At 38.8% G+C, this 18,722-nt stretch overlaps 1 protein-coding gene across 3 annotated transcripts; it reads left to right on the top strand.

Annotated features, from left to right (window-relative positions):
* The first annotated feature begins 1,006 nt into the window (after nt 1-1,006).
* mgat1b (alpha-1,3-mannosyl-glycoprotein 2-beta-N-acetylglucosaminyltransferase b) lies at nt 1,007-12,789 on the top strand. 3 transcript variants are annotated; one of them, XM_083544327.1, is made up of 3 exons: nt 1,007-1,685; nt 8,458-9,353; nt 10,926-12,789. In XM_083544327.1, the coding sequence occupies exons 1-3, from the start codon at nt 1,676-1,678 to the stop codon at nt 11,625-11,627; spliced, it is 1,608 nt and encodes a 535-aa protein (XP_083400453.1). In that variant the 5' UTR covers nt 1,007-1,675; the 3' UTR covers nt 11,628-12,789. The 3 variants fall into 3 exon arrangements, with proteins under 3 accessions (XP_083400453.1, XP_083400454.1, XP_083400455.1); XM_083544328.1 differs by having other exon boundaries at nt 1,010-2,499; XM_083544329.1 differs by lacking the exon at nt 1,007-1,685 and adding an exon at nt 3,955-4,245.
* Nucleotides 12,790-18,722: the final 5,933 nt, after the last annotated feature.

Below are 18,722 nucleotides of genomic sequence, written 5' to 3'. Positions count from 1 at the left end.
GATTCCCTTTGTCAAGACCAACACACTTCTTCACACACCAATTGAATCTTCTGCCATCAGAAACATTGAGACTGACCTGAGACAGAAAGTGACATGATAGTGGTTATTGTTCAGTTGGTTAAAGAAGCAAATTGCACATAGGTATGATATTTCGAAAGAAAATACTAATGCCACCACAGTGACGCATAACACATATACTAGACGCAACAAGATGACAAAGCAAAAGACATTACACAATGGCCTGTGAGAGAAAGAGACATTATAGTGTCTAGTATAGTAGTGGTTAAATGTCCGGTATAGATCAGGGTTATGGGAAGGTGTTTAGAACAAAGATAGTTTTAAGTCTGGCAGTCCTCAGTCTGTATCACCTACCACAGGAAAGAATTCTGAACAGACTGTATGCAGGGTATAAGGGGTCCCACACAATTCTTCCAGATTCCTGGAGAGAGGGCAGGTTGGTCCAGATGATGCGGTCTGCAGTCCTAACTGGACACCAACTTCAGGGAGTAGTTAGGTCAGCAGAGCGCCTCATTTAAAACCACGTCCCGTATCAGGAAACAAGCTGGTAAAATTGTGAAGGACCAGTTATACCCTGCATACAGTCTTTATCACCTGCCAGAGGGAAAGGAATCTGAACAGGACGTGCCCAAGTCCTGGACAGAGGGCAGGTTGGTCCAGATGATGCGCTCTGTCGATTTAACTAGTCTCTCAAATTGACGCATGGACAAGCAAAGGCAAACCAGACTTATGCACAATTTTTAATTCGATTGACATCATCTTGCTGCTCATTCGTTCATCTCGACTTTAGACGGAGAAGTTCCCCATTGTGTCACCTTGTATAGTAACTTGTGCAATAACAATTAAGTTGGATCTAATCTAATCTAATCTAATGAGCGAAACCAAAAATCACTCATACGCTCATGTCTGTTAGGGGTTGTTTAAAGAATCTGGGTGCCCCCCCCAATCAATAATAATAATTATGATAATACTAATTATGTTTATATTAAATATTTGATTATATATTTGTTTGGGAAGTGTGTGCTTCAAAAACCACACACGTCACTTCCTGCAAAAGTACTAAAGCTAGGACTGAGAAATGGAGTTGTTAGGGCAACATTGTTGCTAGGGGAAACTAAAGAAGGAGGAGCTGCTCTAAGGGGCGGGGCTTGTATATAAATGAGTCAACCCGGAAGTGGCCGGAAAGGCACCGTGATACACACGGCGATGCCGAGTGAAAAACGGTAGAGAAAAAAAAACCCCAGAATGAACCGTCGGTGACTCTCGTGTTTACAAAACCAAAAACATGATCATGATGCTTTCAGGCTTCAAAATGTGGAAGTAACATGAGGACATTTTTTTCCCCCATCCATCTGAACTGGACCGCGTTTGGAACAGAATGCGTGAAGAAGACGATCAAGCCGGGAGGAGACACGGATGGGGAATGATGATGATGAGATGTTGATGATGATGATCATGAAGGTGGTCACCACCACCACCAGCAGCAGCACCTTCACCACACTGGCGTTCTTCTGAATCCTGACAATGCGTTGTGAAGGAGTGACGTGGAAGAATCAGCTGTGACATTGATCTGCTTTATCTGGATACTACACACACACACACACACACACACACACACAGAGGAAGCTATCCCTGCCTGCTTGTCTGCAGCCCTAAAATGAATAAAGGTGAGAGCTATATACATATACCCATTATTATAATAATTATAATAATATTATTGTTTTTAAAAGCAATTATGACGCTTAATGAAGCTGATCTGTGAGTTGGTTTATGTAATTCTTCATCAAAGTCTAATAAACAGCCTCATCTTGTAGCCTGGTTATGGATCATGTAGTAAGTAGGCAAGAAAAAGTCTGTCTGTCTGTCTGTCTGTGCTTATAATTGTAAAATGTCCACTTTTTTTTTTTATGTAATATCAATAAGAAAAAAAAGGTTGTGGATGTGCATGTGGATTTCTGTCCATTAACAACAACAACAACAACAACAACAAAAAAAAACCACCCCTTTAATGACTTCTATTGAATTACTAACACGTCAACATGCTTTCAAAATGAGCCCATGTGCCAGCCTTTACCTCCGTATCAGATCAGATCGTTTACGCCAGACCTGTTTGGCACATGAATTCCTCATCCTCGCATTTCCCTTTCAGTCTGAGGTCGGAGGTGTAGTTGGTGATTGTACATGCATGAGCTTTGACCTCAGAGGTGCTGAGTAGCCTACCAGACTCATCCACGTTTACATGAGAGAAAAATGAAGTGGGGTGAAAAAAAAGTGGGGGGGGGGGTGAAAAGGGCTAACTTCCCTCCCCTTTCTTTCTTTCTTTCTTTCCTCCTCCCCTTCTGTGTCTCTGGTGCTCTCTCTCTCTCTCTCTCTCTCTCTCTCTCTCTCTCTCTCTCTCTCTCTCATGTCTGTCTCTGTCATCTGGTTCGTACTGATCTGCCTCTTCTTGAACAGAGACGTGGAGCGAAGTTTGATATACAGGTACATTGACTTCAACAGTACATGCTCTTTCTTTCTTTATCTTTCTTTCTTTTCCTTTTTTTTTCCCTATCCGCATGCACCCTGGTCAGTGGGAACTTTTCATATCAGAACTTCACATCAGGACGTCTTTTGGATGCTTTTGACATAGTTTTCCCAGTCTAAGTTATTTTCTCCCCACTAGAACTTTTGGTTATTAGTTCTCTTTTTTTTCTCTCTTTCCCTTCCTCAAAACCATGTAAGGTCTACATGTGGTTTTAATTTCGAAAGTAGACCCAGGCTATGTTCGGTCATTGGCAGAAGGCGAGCGTTTCAGGTTTTTTTTTTGTCTGCTCAGTGGAAAAAACGGGACGAAATAAAATAGATTTGTGTTCTCTTAATGTAACGACACATGCAGACTATTAACATAGCTTCCTCGTTCTGTAATACCTACTCACACTTTAAACCACGATGGTTGAACGACGAATCTCACCACTTAATGAAGTGCGAGCAGTCTGTTTGACAGCGTTAAGAGTCTGGAGAATACAGAGAAGCCTCCGCAGACCTCCTGTTTAAAAGGATCAAGTGGAGATTAGTTGCTCGGGTGCATCGTTGAGATTATTGGTGTTATTATTGTAACCGGTAATTAGTTCTCGTGTCCCTTGTTATTTAGTATGTAGAGTTTCTTGACGTGCACGTTCTAGTTTCTGTACGTTTCTGTGCAGGGGGGTTTGATGTTCGCTTATCAGTATCGCAGTGGATAGTCGAATGAACGCATGCTATCTGTCATCGTCCTAAACAATATTTTAACATCTGTTCGGGAGAACGGGAATCATTTGAATGAAAATAGTGCAATGATGAACAAATTTTGGTGGAGGCAAATAAAATCTTATTGATCTCGATCGTATTAAACCAATTTTAGTTTTCAAAATTGTCGAATTTTTCCACGTTTTTTTTTGCAAAAACGAGTTTCAAAATGGTCCAGAGGTTTACAAAGTGTCCACATTCCTTTATAAAAAAAATTATTTTTATGTCGCCCCTTTAAGTAAAAACAAAAAAACTAAACGATTACCTCATATTTAAATGAATTGATCCCATAGTTGCTGCAAGATTCTCTCTCCTGATTGGTCAGATGCTTATATATTTTTTATAAACACTCACAGACAGTAAAGCACTCATTGTAATACGTTCTTGTTTCTATAGTAACAGCTCATTCGCATGAGTTATTTGAAGTAATTTTTGGAAAGATTAAAACACGTGGCAAAATCTTCCGTGAGGAAATGTTTATTTGTAGCGATTTCGGTGTTGGTAATTTGTGATCGAAAGTATTTGTTTGTTTGTTTGAAAGTATCTTTCTTATCTTGAAAATTTGACTAAACAAAATAGGGCTGATATTTATAGCTGCGATAACATAAGTGAGAACAGGAACTAATCTTTGGGGACATTTTTTGAATTTGATTATTAACAAAAAAACAAAATAAAAAAGAAGAAGCTAATCCTGGGCACACCGGAGGAGTGTGAAACGAATAACACTTTGTGTTATACCACCGTGTCCTGGTTTATTCCATTTAACACTAGACTCCCCAAGACATTCTGTCTGAACTTCCTGTGTCATGTTGCTAGCTTCCTGGTAGGAGATATCCGCTTCTAATCTAATTCTGTTGTTTTGAAATGAGATTTTTTTTTTTCCAGGAAGTTTTCTTTTGGGTGTAGAAAGCTGTGTGGATTTGACCTCCGTCAGCACAGCAGAGAAAGGGAGAGAGTGAGTGGGTAATGAGTAAGAGAGTGAGAGAGTGAGTGACTAGCTGACACTCCTGTGAGTATTGACTTTCCTGTGCAGACTCGTGGCTGACACGGGGGGATGAATGGACTTTGTAATTTTGAAATACTTCACAGCCTGAGCGCTGTCTGGCTTTTAAATGAGCAGTGGACAGTCATGGAAAGCAAACCAGTTCTGTCTGAGACTTGAAGGCTATTTCCGTGAATGCTGGGCTTCCTAAAAAATGTATAAAGGCTATCATCTGGATTTTTTAAGGCATAATTCTTACTACAATCGTTTTTCGAACTCATTTCAGTGTGCAATTATTAGATTACAAGAACACCACTACATGAGTAGTTTCTATTTCCCATCATTTAAATAGGATCTTTGTTATTTGCATAAATTGCCTGCACAGATGAAAAAGTTTATGACCCCATAAATCCAAAGGATCACGAGATGAGACGTTTCTCTTGTTTGCAAAACGGGGGAGGGATTTCGCAAGCCCCTTTGACCGGGGCAGCGCTTCAATGGAATACACGCTCCGTTGTGTAAATTGTGTATATATGTCTGGAATAACACTTAACCAACAAATAATGAATATACACTATATAAACAAAATCCCATGGACCCCCTGACTATAAGATTCCTGTTTTTTGAACCTTCGCTATTCTGGAAAGATGTTCCACTAGACCTTTACGTGAGGTTGTGGAGATTTGTGCTCTACAAGGCTGTTAGTAAAGTCAGGCACTGATGTATTGTGAGGTGAGGAGGCCTGAGGTTCGATTCATCATAAAGGTTTTTAGAGGTCAGAGCTCTATAGGAGGAGATCTTTCACTCCAAATCATGTAGACCATATCTTCATGTTGACTTTTTTTCACACACTGGAACAGGTTTGGGTTTCCTTGTTCAAGTGAAGGAGAAGAATTAAAGCGACCACATCCAAAGACGTCCTATACAATTGTTTGCCTCCAACTTTGTGGTAACAGTTTTGGGGAAGAACCACATATGGCTAGAAAAGTCAGGCGTCCCAATACTTTTGCTTGTATGGTGTAACTTTGCCCTCCACCCAAACTTTATCATACACTCCATCATACAGAGGGTCAGGAATGAAATGTACGATTAAACAAAACAAAAAAATGTTTGTTCAGTCATAGGTTTGTTCCTAATTCGGCTCCAGTACAGTCACATTCCAACCCTATCGTGCTGATCAGCGTGGGTGTGTTTGAGGCTACACCCCAATAGAAGGAGTTCATTTGACTCTCTTTCATTTTAGAACCTTCTTGATCAGCAGATGGCGTTTGGATAGTTCATATATCTACAGCAGGACTGAAATGAGTGCAGGAAAAACTATGCGCTCATTCTAGTAGTGTATAACATATGAGAAAAATATGTCACATAATCCACGTATAGCTACTAATAAACACATACAAAATAGAAAAAATACATTTTGTTTATATATGGAAGTTCAATTAGTCTTTATGGAAGGAGTCTTCAGTGTCAACTGTAAGATTTCTACCACACTGCCAACAATCACATCAATAAGATACGATGGTTCATTTTAAGATTTTTTTCAATCTAATTGCATAAAATGTACAAATATTTTACGTTTTTCGAGGCAGGCAAAGGTACCGCCGTATGCTCCTCCACTTGCGAACCAGCGCTCGTCCACATACTGATCACCATCCTGTAAGATTCCCGGGTAGGGTAGGCCACGTCCCGAATTTTAATTTACGATGGTGTCATCGGAACGCATCTCCATTGTAGGACACTACCCGTATCTTAAACATAGTGAAGGTCATCTAGTATTTAATCTATGATTTTGTTAAAAATCAGCTAAAAAATATCATTAAACTAATTCCAAGCCATTTGTAAAAGCCTGACGCCGTCTTGTCCACCCGCCAGTTAATTTAGCCGATATTTAAGCAATTATTTCAATAAAGAACCGTAATTTCTCAGCCAATAGAAAAACTAGAAGACTTAAAATGAGTAATCATTTGGAGAAGGAGGCGAATGATCTTAAATCGGTTTGATTGTAATCTTATACATGAATGTGTTCAAGAAATAGAAAATATACCAGATAGATAGAAAAGTGAGGGATTTTCTGTCTATCGCTTCGTCTATTCTCTTCTGCTTAATATTGTTTTATGTGTAATATTTGGGGTAGTTTGCTGTAGTTTGCCTGTAGCCTCACTTAAGCATTTCATTGTGTCATGGTGTACATACGGCAATTAATCGTGAAACTTAACAAATATACGGTAACTGTAAATGGATCAAATGTATGACGCATTGTTCTTATTGGTTAATAGAAATCTGCCTGTGGTATAAGCGGAATAAAATACAAAACTCCAGGTTGTTTACGTGATTTTTCCCGTAAACTCACACTCTCAAGTGCTTTAGTCCTCAGATAAGCCAGGCATCTTCAGTCACTGATATACACTATGATATATACAGTAAGGTATGTAGTTTAGATATTATCTATTGCTGCATCAAAACGTGAAACATTACAATGGGTGAACAGGGTGTGTCGATTTGTTAACGCCTGAGAACACTGCTGATGTTTTTTTTTTTTTTTTATAATAATACAAGATCCATGCTTCCTTTTTCTGCATAAAAACTGCGAGTCTGAAAGAAACACTGAGAGAGAACTAGGTGCATCCTTGCCCTACTTACAGAAAAAAAAAAAAAAAAAAAAAAAACAGGCTCCAGTTATATTTATTTATATACTATATTATATTTGAAATGCAGTATACCTTTGAGCTTTGCATTTGCTTAGAATATATTTTTTTTTTAGATTTTTATTTAATTTTTTTTTAGAATTTTTATTTTTTTTTGTCGAAAGTGCAGAGCTCAGCGATCCTGGCAAAAATTGAAGTGTTCCAAGTTCTTCATGTGAAAAAATGGTACAGAAAGGAAAAAAATTACGTTATACGTAATATATCCGAAAAGTAATACAAAAAAAACAAGCAAGAAAGTCATTGTATGTAAAAAAAAAAAATAAATAAAATGTAAATTAAATCTGCGAAAGGTGAAGGTCATTGAGGACTGGAGATTGATTTTTTCTTGTTGTTGCTTGTTTTGTTTGTTTTTGAAGCTACTGAACAGAGAATCAGTACAAGTTTAATACTTTCTAATTGGTGGAAATGTCATGAAGTCGTTTATGGTCAGTTGGAGGTCAATAAAAAATCCTAAATGTAGTTAAAAAAAATATTGCAGGATAAGTTTAGTTTAACCAACCAGATTAAAAGTAATTTCAGTTAAATTTCCTGCAGGTTCATCAATCACACGCACACAGCACACTTACTACGGGTTATTGAAGAAACAACTATAATTGTTCTACTTACAATTAAATAAAAGTAAAAAAATTCAATTTTTTAAATTCTGCATTAGTTTGGACGTGTCATCTTATGAACAAAACAAAATGTTCTATTTGTTTGTATATAATAGTTAAAAAATTATATTTAGCGAGATGAATTTTGTTTAAACTGGTAGAAATACAGTACACTATCACATTTATAGTGAGTACATGTACTGTACAGTGTACAGTTCTGTTCTCTGCTTGTTTATTGGTTGAAGTGTCCTATGATGTCAAAAAAGAGGCGGAGTTAAAGATACACGTCACCACGTTCTTTACTTTCTGTACTGTATTAACATTTTAGGTTATTTTATAATTAATAATTATATTTTTATTAATACATTTTATTATTTCAACGTAGAACTCCATGAAAACAATTTCCTATAAGATTTTGGTGTATGGTGCTCTCCGCGAGAGACCGGGAACGTCGGCGAAATAGATTAGTTATGTGGCAAATGCGGTTCCGCAATAAACCGGGGGCACCAGATTCGAGCCGCGGTAAAGCGGGGGAATACTGTATATATTTTACAAATTTCTAATTATTTCACATAAATTCTTGTAAATTCCCAAATATTTCTTGGAATATTTCCAAAATTCCACAGGTGATGTTCCGATTCATATTTTCCGGAAATTCTCCGCCCCTTTGCAACCCTACTCGCTGGTATAGCCCAATCACACTTTTATACTTTAGGAAGAAAGTGTCAAGGGTATCCAAGTGTTACCTGTTCTGGGTAGATTGCTGAGGAATCTTGTCTTAACTATTTACAAAACTTTTTGCTGTCCCTTACCATGGGTGGAAAACATGTTCTTTTGGTGACCTTCTGGTTTTGGACTTAATTGGTATTAATTGTTGACATTTTGTCTTGTCTAGCTTTCGCCTCCATCCGGTCTGTCCTTTGGTGCCACTGGGCCATGGTTCGTAAGAAAGGCTCCCTTATCTTATGCGGCGCGGTTCTGTTCGTCGCCTGGAATGCCTTGTTGCTTCTGTTCCTCTGGGGAAGGCCACCCATCGGTCGGCTCGGAGACGGAGGTGGGGCTGAACCGGGCGCCGGAGAAGAATGGCAAGCGGGGAAAGGGAAGCGAGGCGGAGCCAACGGGCTGGCGGGGGAAGTGATCCGACTGGCAGAAGAGGTGGAATCGGAATTGGAGACTCAAAAGAAACTCCTGAAACAGATACAGAGCCACAGGTCATTGTGGGAACAAAGTAAAGACTTTAGGAAAAAAGAGGCTGAGGACATAAAGGAGAAAAAAGACGAATCTAAGGAACCGCAGCCATTGCCCCAGTTACCCACGGTGGCAGGAAATGAAATGATTGAACAAAATAAGCAGGTTCCTGTTATCACAAACACTCCACCAGACACAAAGCAGGACAAGGAGTCAGACAGTGATAAACCGATGGACAAAAATAACGTGGACCTCACAAATCCTAGTCCTCAAACTGTCATTCCGATCTTGGTCATTGCTTGTGACAGGGTGACGGTGAAAAGAAGTTTGGACAAGCTGATACAGTACCGGCCTTCAGTCGAGCTCTATCCAATCATCGTGAGCCAGGACTGCGGTCACGCCGACACAGCCCGGGTTATCGGCTCATACGGCAGTCAGGTGACCCACATCAGCCAACCAGATCTCTCGAACATTCCCGTGCGGCCCGATCACAGAAAGTTTCAGGGTTACTATAAGATCGCCAGACATTACCGCTGGGCCCTGAATCAAGTGTTTCACACGTTCGGTTACTCAACCGTGGTCATCGTCGAGGACGACTTGGAGGTAAGAACACAGGATGTATTCAAACAGCTTCAAAGATTGTGATGTTCAGCAATTGAATGAATTTTCTTGTTATCAGCAGAACAACGTACAAATCGAACCACCAGAACAATAGCATTATCTGGATAGCTTTTTTCTTTTTTTTCTTTTCTTTTTTTTTTTTATGAAAGAGACTGTCAGTGTTTTAAGATCCGCTTTCATCTGTTTCTCAAGTAGCTCTTGTGAAACTGTCTCAGCTACAACTCACTCATTATAAAGTGAAATTCGCACCCTAGAAGCAAATAAGCAACTCGAGTTCTCAGAATGCCTCAACGTAGCGCCAGCAAACCTTATTATCGAGGGAAACATGAAAACATTTCTTTGCCTGATGAATGCAATTCTGAACTGAGGAGCAAAAGAATAATAATTGGCGTTCTGAGGGTAATAATCAGTATTAGAGTATCACAAAAAATCTGTTGTTTGTCCTGCTATAATTAATGTTTATTGTCAGCATGACAAACTGGATTACACAGTAATGCCCTGCCCACAGTGACTATGTCATATGTAACACAATGACATAGTGTATAGTGTCTAGCTTTGACTCAAAAGCAGGAAAAATGCATTTGTTCTGTATAGAGGTTCAATATTTAAACCAAGACTAAATTCCAAAGTTTTGAGATTTGTGTCGCATCTGTAGCTGGAAAATTGGTGTTACAAATATATCCCAAAGAATATATATCTTTTAATTATTTAACAGATCAGTACACAAATGTGTGTCCAAATGTTGGGTGCGAAAAGTGTCGTATATCATTTGCAAGAATGCCAGGTGTGTATGGGTGGATGAAGGTGTGTGTGCAAATTTTTCTGTAGGTATTTGCCTTCTGATCAGACTTTGTTTTTAAAGGAAATTGACTCAAGACGTCTATGTATTCATTTGGCCTTAGACTTTGTTCTTTAAACACATTTGACTTAAGAACTGCCATTGTTACTGTACGACTTCTGTATTTGACTTGAATTTGTTCATGGTGAGCACATTTAAAGATTTTATAGTCGAGCTGTTTAGTTCTTCATTTGTTTTTGTTTGGCGTTCGACTGAAGAACAATTTGTTAACGAATATGCAAATTTGTTAAGATATTCCACTTGAAAATCAGTACATCCTTTAAAGCGCTAGAAACAAAACTCTAATGAATTTGTTTGGCGAGAAAGAAACCGAGCGTACGTCCTTCACCGAGCCAAATTCTCTCACTCCGCAGTGAATTGAGGTTTTGTACTGTAACACAATCAAGCGTCTGCATAAGCACCCGCCTCAACACAAAAAGACTACTTTAGTCAAAGGCGTCACGAGTGTCTAGGAGTGTTATCGCTCTATCTATCACAAAAGACATGGATGTAATCCATCTTTTGTAAATTCTGCTGACGGTTGGAAATCCTGTTCCCGCAGATTAGCACAGCGAATTGATCACTGGATTAAACTTTGAAACTTGAGCGGCTCCGCGCCGTCCTGCATCCTCGAGGCACAAATCGTTTCCGCTCCGAACCCGAATAGCGTTTCTAACAGAAACAAGTGAGATATCATGTCTTTGTTTCTTTTGTAGGTGGCAGCAGACTTTTTCGAGTATTTCCGTGCCCTTTATCCGATCCTGCTCTCCGACCCGAATCTGTGGTGCATCTCGGCCTGGAACGATAACGGCCGCGACGGCTTGGTGGACCCTGGCAAGCCTGACCTCTTATACCGTACAGATTTCTTTCCAGGGCTGGGATGGATGCTGATGAAGGAGGTGTGGGCGGAGCTGGAACCCAAGTGGCCCAAAGCGTTCTGGGACGACTGGATGCGTCACCCAGAGCAAAGGAAAGAGCGTTCCTGCATCCGGCCCGAGATCTCCAGGACTATGACGTTTGGCCGCAAAGGAGTCAGTCTGGGTCAGTTTTTCGACCAGTACCTGCGCTACATTAAACTCAACACTGAATTTGTGCCTTTCACTAAACGGGATTTGTCTTATTTGGTCAGAGAACACTACGATAAAGACTTCGATAAAGAAGTGTACAGTGCTCCTTTGGTGAAAGTGGAAGAACTGCAGCCAGGTGGCCGTTTGCAGGGTTTAGGACCGTTCAGGGTGCAATATTCTAGCAGAGACAGTTTCAAAGTGTTAGCCCGGAACCTGGGCGTGATGGACGACTTAAAATCTGGCGTCCCGCGGGCTGGTTACAGGGGCGTGGTCAGCTTTGTCTCCCGTGGACGAAGGATTTATCTGGCGCCCCCAGAAGGCTGGACAAAATATGATACGAGTTGGAGCTGAAGGGTTTAATATTGAACATAGACACAGAATTGGAACCATGCAAAAGGAGAGCCATGCAAGAGGAGACGAGTTCCTCTTAAACCAAAGAAAACAGGCATGGTCAAGACGGGACTGCACGATCAAAATGCGAGACATTTAATAAAGAAGAAAAGGCACCGTTGCTCAGTTCTGATGATTCTACCTGGAAGTCACACTAGCAAGCGACAAAAAAAATCTCTTACGCCACCGCTTCTATTCTCACCCATGATTTTTGCACTGACTGATTTGCTGAACTACTGTCATAAAACGTAAATGTCTTTTCGTTTTCTTTCCTACATTTCCACACCAAATTCTATCGAAAGGGAATTAAATAAGTGTCCAAACCCGACGGCTAATGTGAGATACCATTTCGAGTATCCAGAAGCGACTCATTTGCGTTTTTTGCATCGGCGCACCACGAATTTGCATAGAATTGGGAATGTCAAACTCAAACATGGCTCCGTGTCACTCGACTTGCAAAGAAAATCGGAATTTGCCTGTGACTTTGTCGCTTGCTGGTGTAGTCCATATGTTTAGGGTTAAACACCCTGATTGTACTGGGAACACAAAAAAAAATGCACATACACAGTAAAGTGAAAAGTGTTTTATTTTCCATGCCAGTGAAGGTTTGTTATGATCACTATAAAATTCTATATAAATGTTTTCTGAGTGACCATCCTTCCATTTCACTCAGCAATTCATGATCTTGTTCTAATGAAGTTTCTGACTGATAAAATCAAGTTATAATCGTTTAACTTGACTGATGTGTTCAAAAAAAATCGGGTTGTTTCTTTTTCCAGTACCTTTTAAAGCAGCACTACTTTGGGAGACCCCACTTGAAGCACCAAAACATTGAAGTACTCGAATGCAACTTTTCGTTCTCGATCATTTGAGAACTTCCACTAGTCAAAGATGTCCAAAGTTTTTGGGTTTGTTGCCAAAAAAATCTGAACTTTCTGTAAATCCTGTGGCAAACGTGAATCCGAGTAAACCGGACGAGAGGAGGAATCGCATCCGATTTCAAATGCGCTGTATTTGTGGGAAGGTTTGAAATGTTCCAATGTCTGTATGACAAAGTATAAAACCACTGCCTGATGTGTTGTTTATAGATTTAATACATTGATAATAAATGACTATTTTGATAGGTCTGTATGCACGAAAACCTTTTTTTCTCATCGTGTTACGTGGAATTGATTCACGTACTCCGGAATTCACGTGTCAAGCGCGATACAACCGATTTGGTGTGTGTTGTGTTAGCTTTAAAGAGACACCAGCTCCATCTTTGAGACTCCAGGAAGAAAATACAGTAAAATGACTCATTTATGACATAGAGTCTGTGTGGGTTTATTCCAGGTTCTCTGGTTTCCTCCCACCTCAGAAATCAAACTGGGACACGAAATCGTTCCTAGGTGTGTGTCAATGATCTTTCCATCTCATGACCAGTGTTCCTGGGATAGGTTTCAGATCCTCGACATGGATAAAGCAATCAGATCGAACAAATCACCTTAATCACCAAACCACCGATCAAACAATCTGTCCTGCCTTATTAAACTGTCCTACCTCAGCTTTTTTGTTTCCTACTTTATACTGACCTTATCAGAAAAAAATGCTCTTAGAAAACTATATGATATACAAAAGAACAGAAAATCTTTTGGAGGATTTCAAGATAATAAATTTTTTCAATGCACTGGCGATAATTTAAGTAGTAGATAATCGTAAAATTATCTTAATACAGTTTTGCAGCCAGGATTTTTTTTGTTGGTTACTTTTTTCCTTGGATTCAGTTTTGTCTTTTGTCCTTGTAGTTGTGTGAATTTCCAAGACCTTTTGCAAACTAAACCCCCTCTGAGTTCACAGCTTCAGTTCAGTTTCGATGGAATAATGTTTATAGCGGCCACTAGTGGAGGGTAACAGTAGTTTTACTTTGTTACTATATTTAAGTATTAGGGGCGGTATTAGGATCGCGGTTGATCCATGAATATCACGTCTCACGGTTCGGGCACCCACGTGACCCGCGGAATCATCTTAATTTTTTAAACGATCAAAGAATGAAATACGTTTTTCCCTTTTTTAATCAAGTGCTATTTAAGTAATTTCATAACTACACAGATCGGTCATGTGTTCACGTGACATGTTAATCGGTCGACAACAGCGCCTAGCAGAGGAGCAGAAGAACTCGAAAAGCCTCCCACATCATTCAAATCGCAGGTTTGGGAGCATTACCTTGCTGTATATTTTCTTGTGATAACTCAAAAGCAAATTAGATTTGTTTCCTCCCCATTTTGTTGATCCGAAAAACGATTCGATCCGTGACAAAAAAAAACCTGATCTGAACCGTGAGTTTTGTGATCCGTTGCGACACTATTTAGTATACATTCAAGTCCCTGTACTTAATTCTCATTCGGGGGACTTTTTAACTTCATATTTTAATGCATAATATCTTAGTTTTTACGTTATTATAACGAAATATTTAATAAGGTACCCCGCAGTTTTCGCACAATTTTCACGTGTCCATAATTACAGAAATGGTCTGATATGCAGGAGAACAATGAATTGTGCCTGTAATGTAGCTCAGCGCTCAGGGCTATGGGTTACTGATCAGAAGGTCAAGCTGCCACTGTTGGGCCCTTGAGCAAGGCCCTTAACCCTGTGTGCTCCAGGGCTGCTGTATCATGGCTGACTCTGCACACGTCCTAACAAGCTGGGATATGTGAAGAAAGGACTTTACTGTGCTTTATATGTATATAAAAAAAACAGGTTCTTCATCATTGAGCATTTAAAAGCTCTTGCATGGAGGAGTTGGCATTGGATCTATAACCATCTCAGATGTTAATTTATGAGTTGCTCAGGAACTGAGTTCCACAACTCCAACTGACTGTATAAGAGTGTAGAGAGGACATTACTCATAATCACACACTCCGGTGCTCATGATATTTCTCACCCTCCAGTGTAATGTTTTTTAATGATTTATAAACGTATCTGTGGTGTGAGGACGGGTTTCCCTTTTGAGTCTGGTTCTTTTCAAGGTTTCTTTCTCATACTATCTAAGGGAGTTTTTCCTTGCCACAGTCACCCCCAGGCTGCTCACTGGGGATAAATACGCAATTATTGACTCGTATTTAAAATTTTGTTCTATAAGTCTTTCATTCTGCAAAGCTGCTTTAAGACAATGACGAAAACTTGGTAAATCATAGCTCAGATCAGTCATGTAATTGAGGTTTTTATAACGTAAAGTACTTTTGTATTAGTGGAAATGTAAAAGGATGGATTTTACTTTTACTGTAGTCATATTGAAGCTTTGATATGTACTTTTACTCAAGGAATCGGTGTAAAACATCAGCCTTAAGATAAAAAAGATCAGGCACAGATGAAAAAGAGTAGAAAAAAAGACTTATTTATAGAATTTCCCTTTGCTGTTTTTCTTGGGAATTTCACCAGAGTTTCACTATTAGGTATAATTTGAGAAAAAAAAAAATCAAATACGGAAATATTACGAAAGTCGTATGAGGCCGTGCATTATAACATTTTATCTTTCATGTTTTTTGTGGTCACAACTTAATTTTCTCTTGATCTGAACATAAAAGTTGTCTCCTACTGATCCGTACTTAATATTTCTGTGTATTTAGCATAAGAGCATGTTCATAAGGCAGCATCATGGCAGCATCATTGTCGATCGCATTCACTTTTACGTTGATCAGGGACTCGAACTAGAGACAAAGTCCGTATTTGTTGTGGGAAATGAGTAACTTTGATAGAGATATCATATGCCGACACGTACTCCATTATAAACACCAGAAATGTTCACGAGGCGCAAGATTTTCTTGCGACGCGATTACATACGATCGTGGGAAAACGCTGAGATCGGGAGAAAATTAAGTCACGATAACGAGAAAAACGACTTTTGAAAGAAAAATATTATAATGCATGGCCTCTTAGGACTTCTGTAGTGTACACATGTTAACACTGTGGATCTAATTATAAAAAATCCTCTTTTCTGCTGTATGTTTGGACCGCTGTACTTTACGCATTCTAATTTGGAACAGTGGCATTTGTTTTAAGGACGAGCCTATATATATATATATATATATATATATATATATATATATATATATATATATATATATATATATATATATATAAAGGAGCACAGAAAAAAAATGATGCTGCATGAAAATTATAAAGCCGGAATCTCACACTTTATCTTCTAGAGTCTTGCAATCTCAGCAGCTTGTTCCTAATACACTATATTGCCAAAAGTATTGGGTCACCTGACCTTTCCTGCTGTATGCGGTTCTTTTTCAAACTGTTACCACAAATCTGGTTCTCAATTGTACAGGACGTCTTTAGATGGCGCTATAATAAAATTTGCATTCCCTTGAACTTGGAAACCCAAACCTGTTCCTAACCCAAACCAGCATTGCAATGCCCCTGTGCACAAAGTGAGCTCCTTGAAGATCTGGTGTACATGCTTTGAGAGGAAGATCTTGCTGCTATAAAGCTCTGATCTCATCCCTACTGAACACCTTCGCGATGAATTGGAACGCCGACTGCACCCTATGTCTCCTCACCTACATCAGTACCTGCCTTTCATAACACCCTTGTGGCTGATGAACACAAATATCCATAAACAAACACCAAAATCAAATTTAAATTAATGCTGTCACAATTAACGCGTTAATAGTTTGTAAACGCAAATTTATTACCGCAGTTTACATTTCTGTTTGAACATTTTTTATTACAAATCTAAATAAATATATGAGGCGAAATTTAAACCTTCACCGCAACAGACTTCTTTTCTTTACTCAGGTATAAAAAAAACTCACCAGACAATTGTTTTACTGATACGCCAAGTCTTAAATCAGCACCAAAATCCTCCATGATGCACAGATCCGGCAATTAAAACCGTCCGTGTGGAAACATAGCAAAGGTTCTGCTTGGTGTCCTGATGATTTGCGTAATTTGAAACACCATAATAAACATTTACATGAATATTTTGTCTTTGTGCTCTATGTTGAGTTTGGTTTCATTAATAATTAACACGTGCATAAAGCATCCATGTTTGTCCATGTACATGTTGATTAAAGTATTAAAAACTTACAAACTAAAATATTTTATCGCGATTAATCCCACGATGTGCGAGCTAACTAGCGATTAATCGCGATTAAATATTTTAGTTGATTGACAGCCCTCGTTTAAATACAAGTGAATTTTGTTCTATAATTCTTACATTTTGTAAAGCTGTTTTGAGGCCATGTCTATTGTGAAAAGCGCTAAAGAAATAAACTTGAATTTAATTAAAAATACTGTAAGCTGAAGGTACGTCCCGGAGAGGTTTTTTTGTTTCTTTTCTTTTCTTTTTTCTGTTTCTGCCATCTTCTACCCATTATCTCACAGGTGCTGAATCCACTAATGATAGTTTTGCAGGAGCTCTATTGCAGCACCAATCGGTGCCATCATTTTCCCAAGGTAGGTGGAGTTTCGCTTATAAAATCAAGTAGGACGTGAGGTGGTTCTTGTTTTCTAGGGAGGTTGTATGTGCTTAAACATGTTGCTGTAACTTCATGTTTTTTTAACAGAAGCATTTGCACAAGGAATTTGTCTTGATGTCAGAAGTTCTAGATTGAGTTTGTACAATAAAGAGAGAAGATAAAAGCAACAAGCACTTTTTGACGTTCTGGTGCTCGGTAGCGCCAACCAGAGGACAGCAGTTTAAAAAATTGGTGAACCGGGATCTTGACTATTAGTTCTTTACTTAAAAAAGTAATATTTGGCAAAGTTCTGTGGTGTGCAAGCAATCAAACATGTTCTAATGTTGTTACTAAAAAACAGTGAACTTCAATGTGCTAACAGTTACTCGGCATCATGTTACTCATCACTGTAGGTCATTTTCCTGTAGCTGTAGGCAATTGTTTCCCCTATAAGTATATTATTTCTTACTTAAAGCACTAAATCACAACAGAACCAGAAGAAACAGCACTAATACAACAGCCATTTGTTTTGTTTTTTTGTATTTATTTACAAAATTCACGTTTTTGTAATTCGGAATACTTCCAAGTGCTTCGAGAAGTACCAAAAAGGTCCTAAAGGTGCATCGTGTAGGAAAAAAACAAAACAAAATAGGAAGCTCTTTCTTTTTTTCTTTCAACTACTGAAAAGAAATGTAAGAATGATCACAGGTTAATACTCTTGCTTTTGGTCTGCAACTTCTAATAACTGCGACGGAAGCCTTTTATAAAATGTGAAAATGAAAATCTCGTACCTAATGCACCTTGACTGTACAGCATCTTAATGCTAGTGTTAATACAATATTGCACACGTAGATCAGATTATTAGAACGGAAGTAAATGTAAACAAACTAACAGTGCATTGTGTTGTTTTGTTTTTTTATCTTCTGACAAGCACTAAACACAGAACACTGGTTAATGTATCAGGCACAGGAACACTCTTACAACGCCATAGCCGTCTTCATGCCTTCATTAAGGACTACTAGCATAGCTTACTAACGGACTGTTAAACCGACGCATCCAAAATAATGCAACTTGACTGAACACGGGAAGGATAACGGAAACAACCACTGCAGTCAAATAATAATAATTAAAAGAAAAATGTCAGTAACACTTTTTGAAAAAGTAAATAAAATCCTTTACAAACAATTTTTTATATATATATATATATGTATGAATATGTATATATGTATGTGGACAAAAGTATTGGGACCCCTGACTTATTCAGCCATAAGTGGTTCTTCCCCAAACTGTTACCACAACATTAAATGTAAACTATTATACAAAATGTCTTTGTAGCATTTCATTCCCAGACGATCTTTCCCTTCAATTCAACTAAAAGACCCAAACATCCTCTAGCTCGACAATACCGTCGTACACAAAACCAGCTCTATGAAGATATGCTCTACATGGTTTGTAGTGAAAGATCTTGAGTGGCCTGCTATAGAGCTCTGACCTCAATCTTTGTGTGTGTGAGTTTGTGTGTGAATGAGCACAATCATCTCCACCAGCACACTCCAAAATCTAGTGGAGCACCTTCACAGAAGAATGGAGGTTATTTAACCAGTAAATA

Source organism: Silurus aristotelis (genome assembly GCF_946808225.1).
Source record: "Silurus aristotelis genome assembly, chromosome: 6".
Lineage (NCBI taxonomy): Eukaryota > Metazoa > Chordata > Actinopteri > Siluriformes > Siluridae > Silurus > Silurus aristotelis.
Note: the sequence above shows the minus strand (reverse complement) of the source record. Positions and strands in the feature narration are given on the sequence as shown.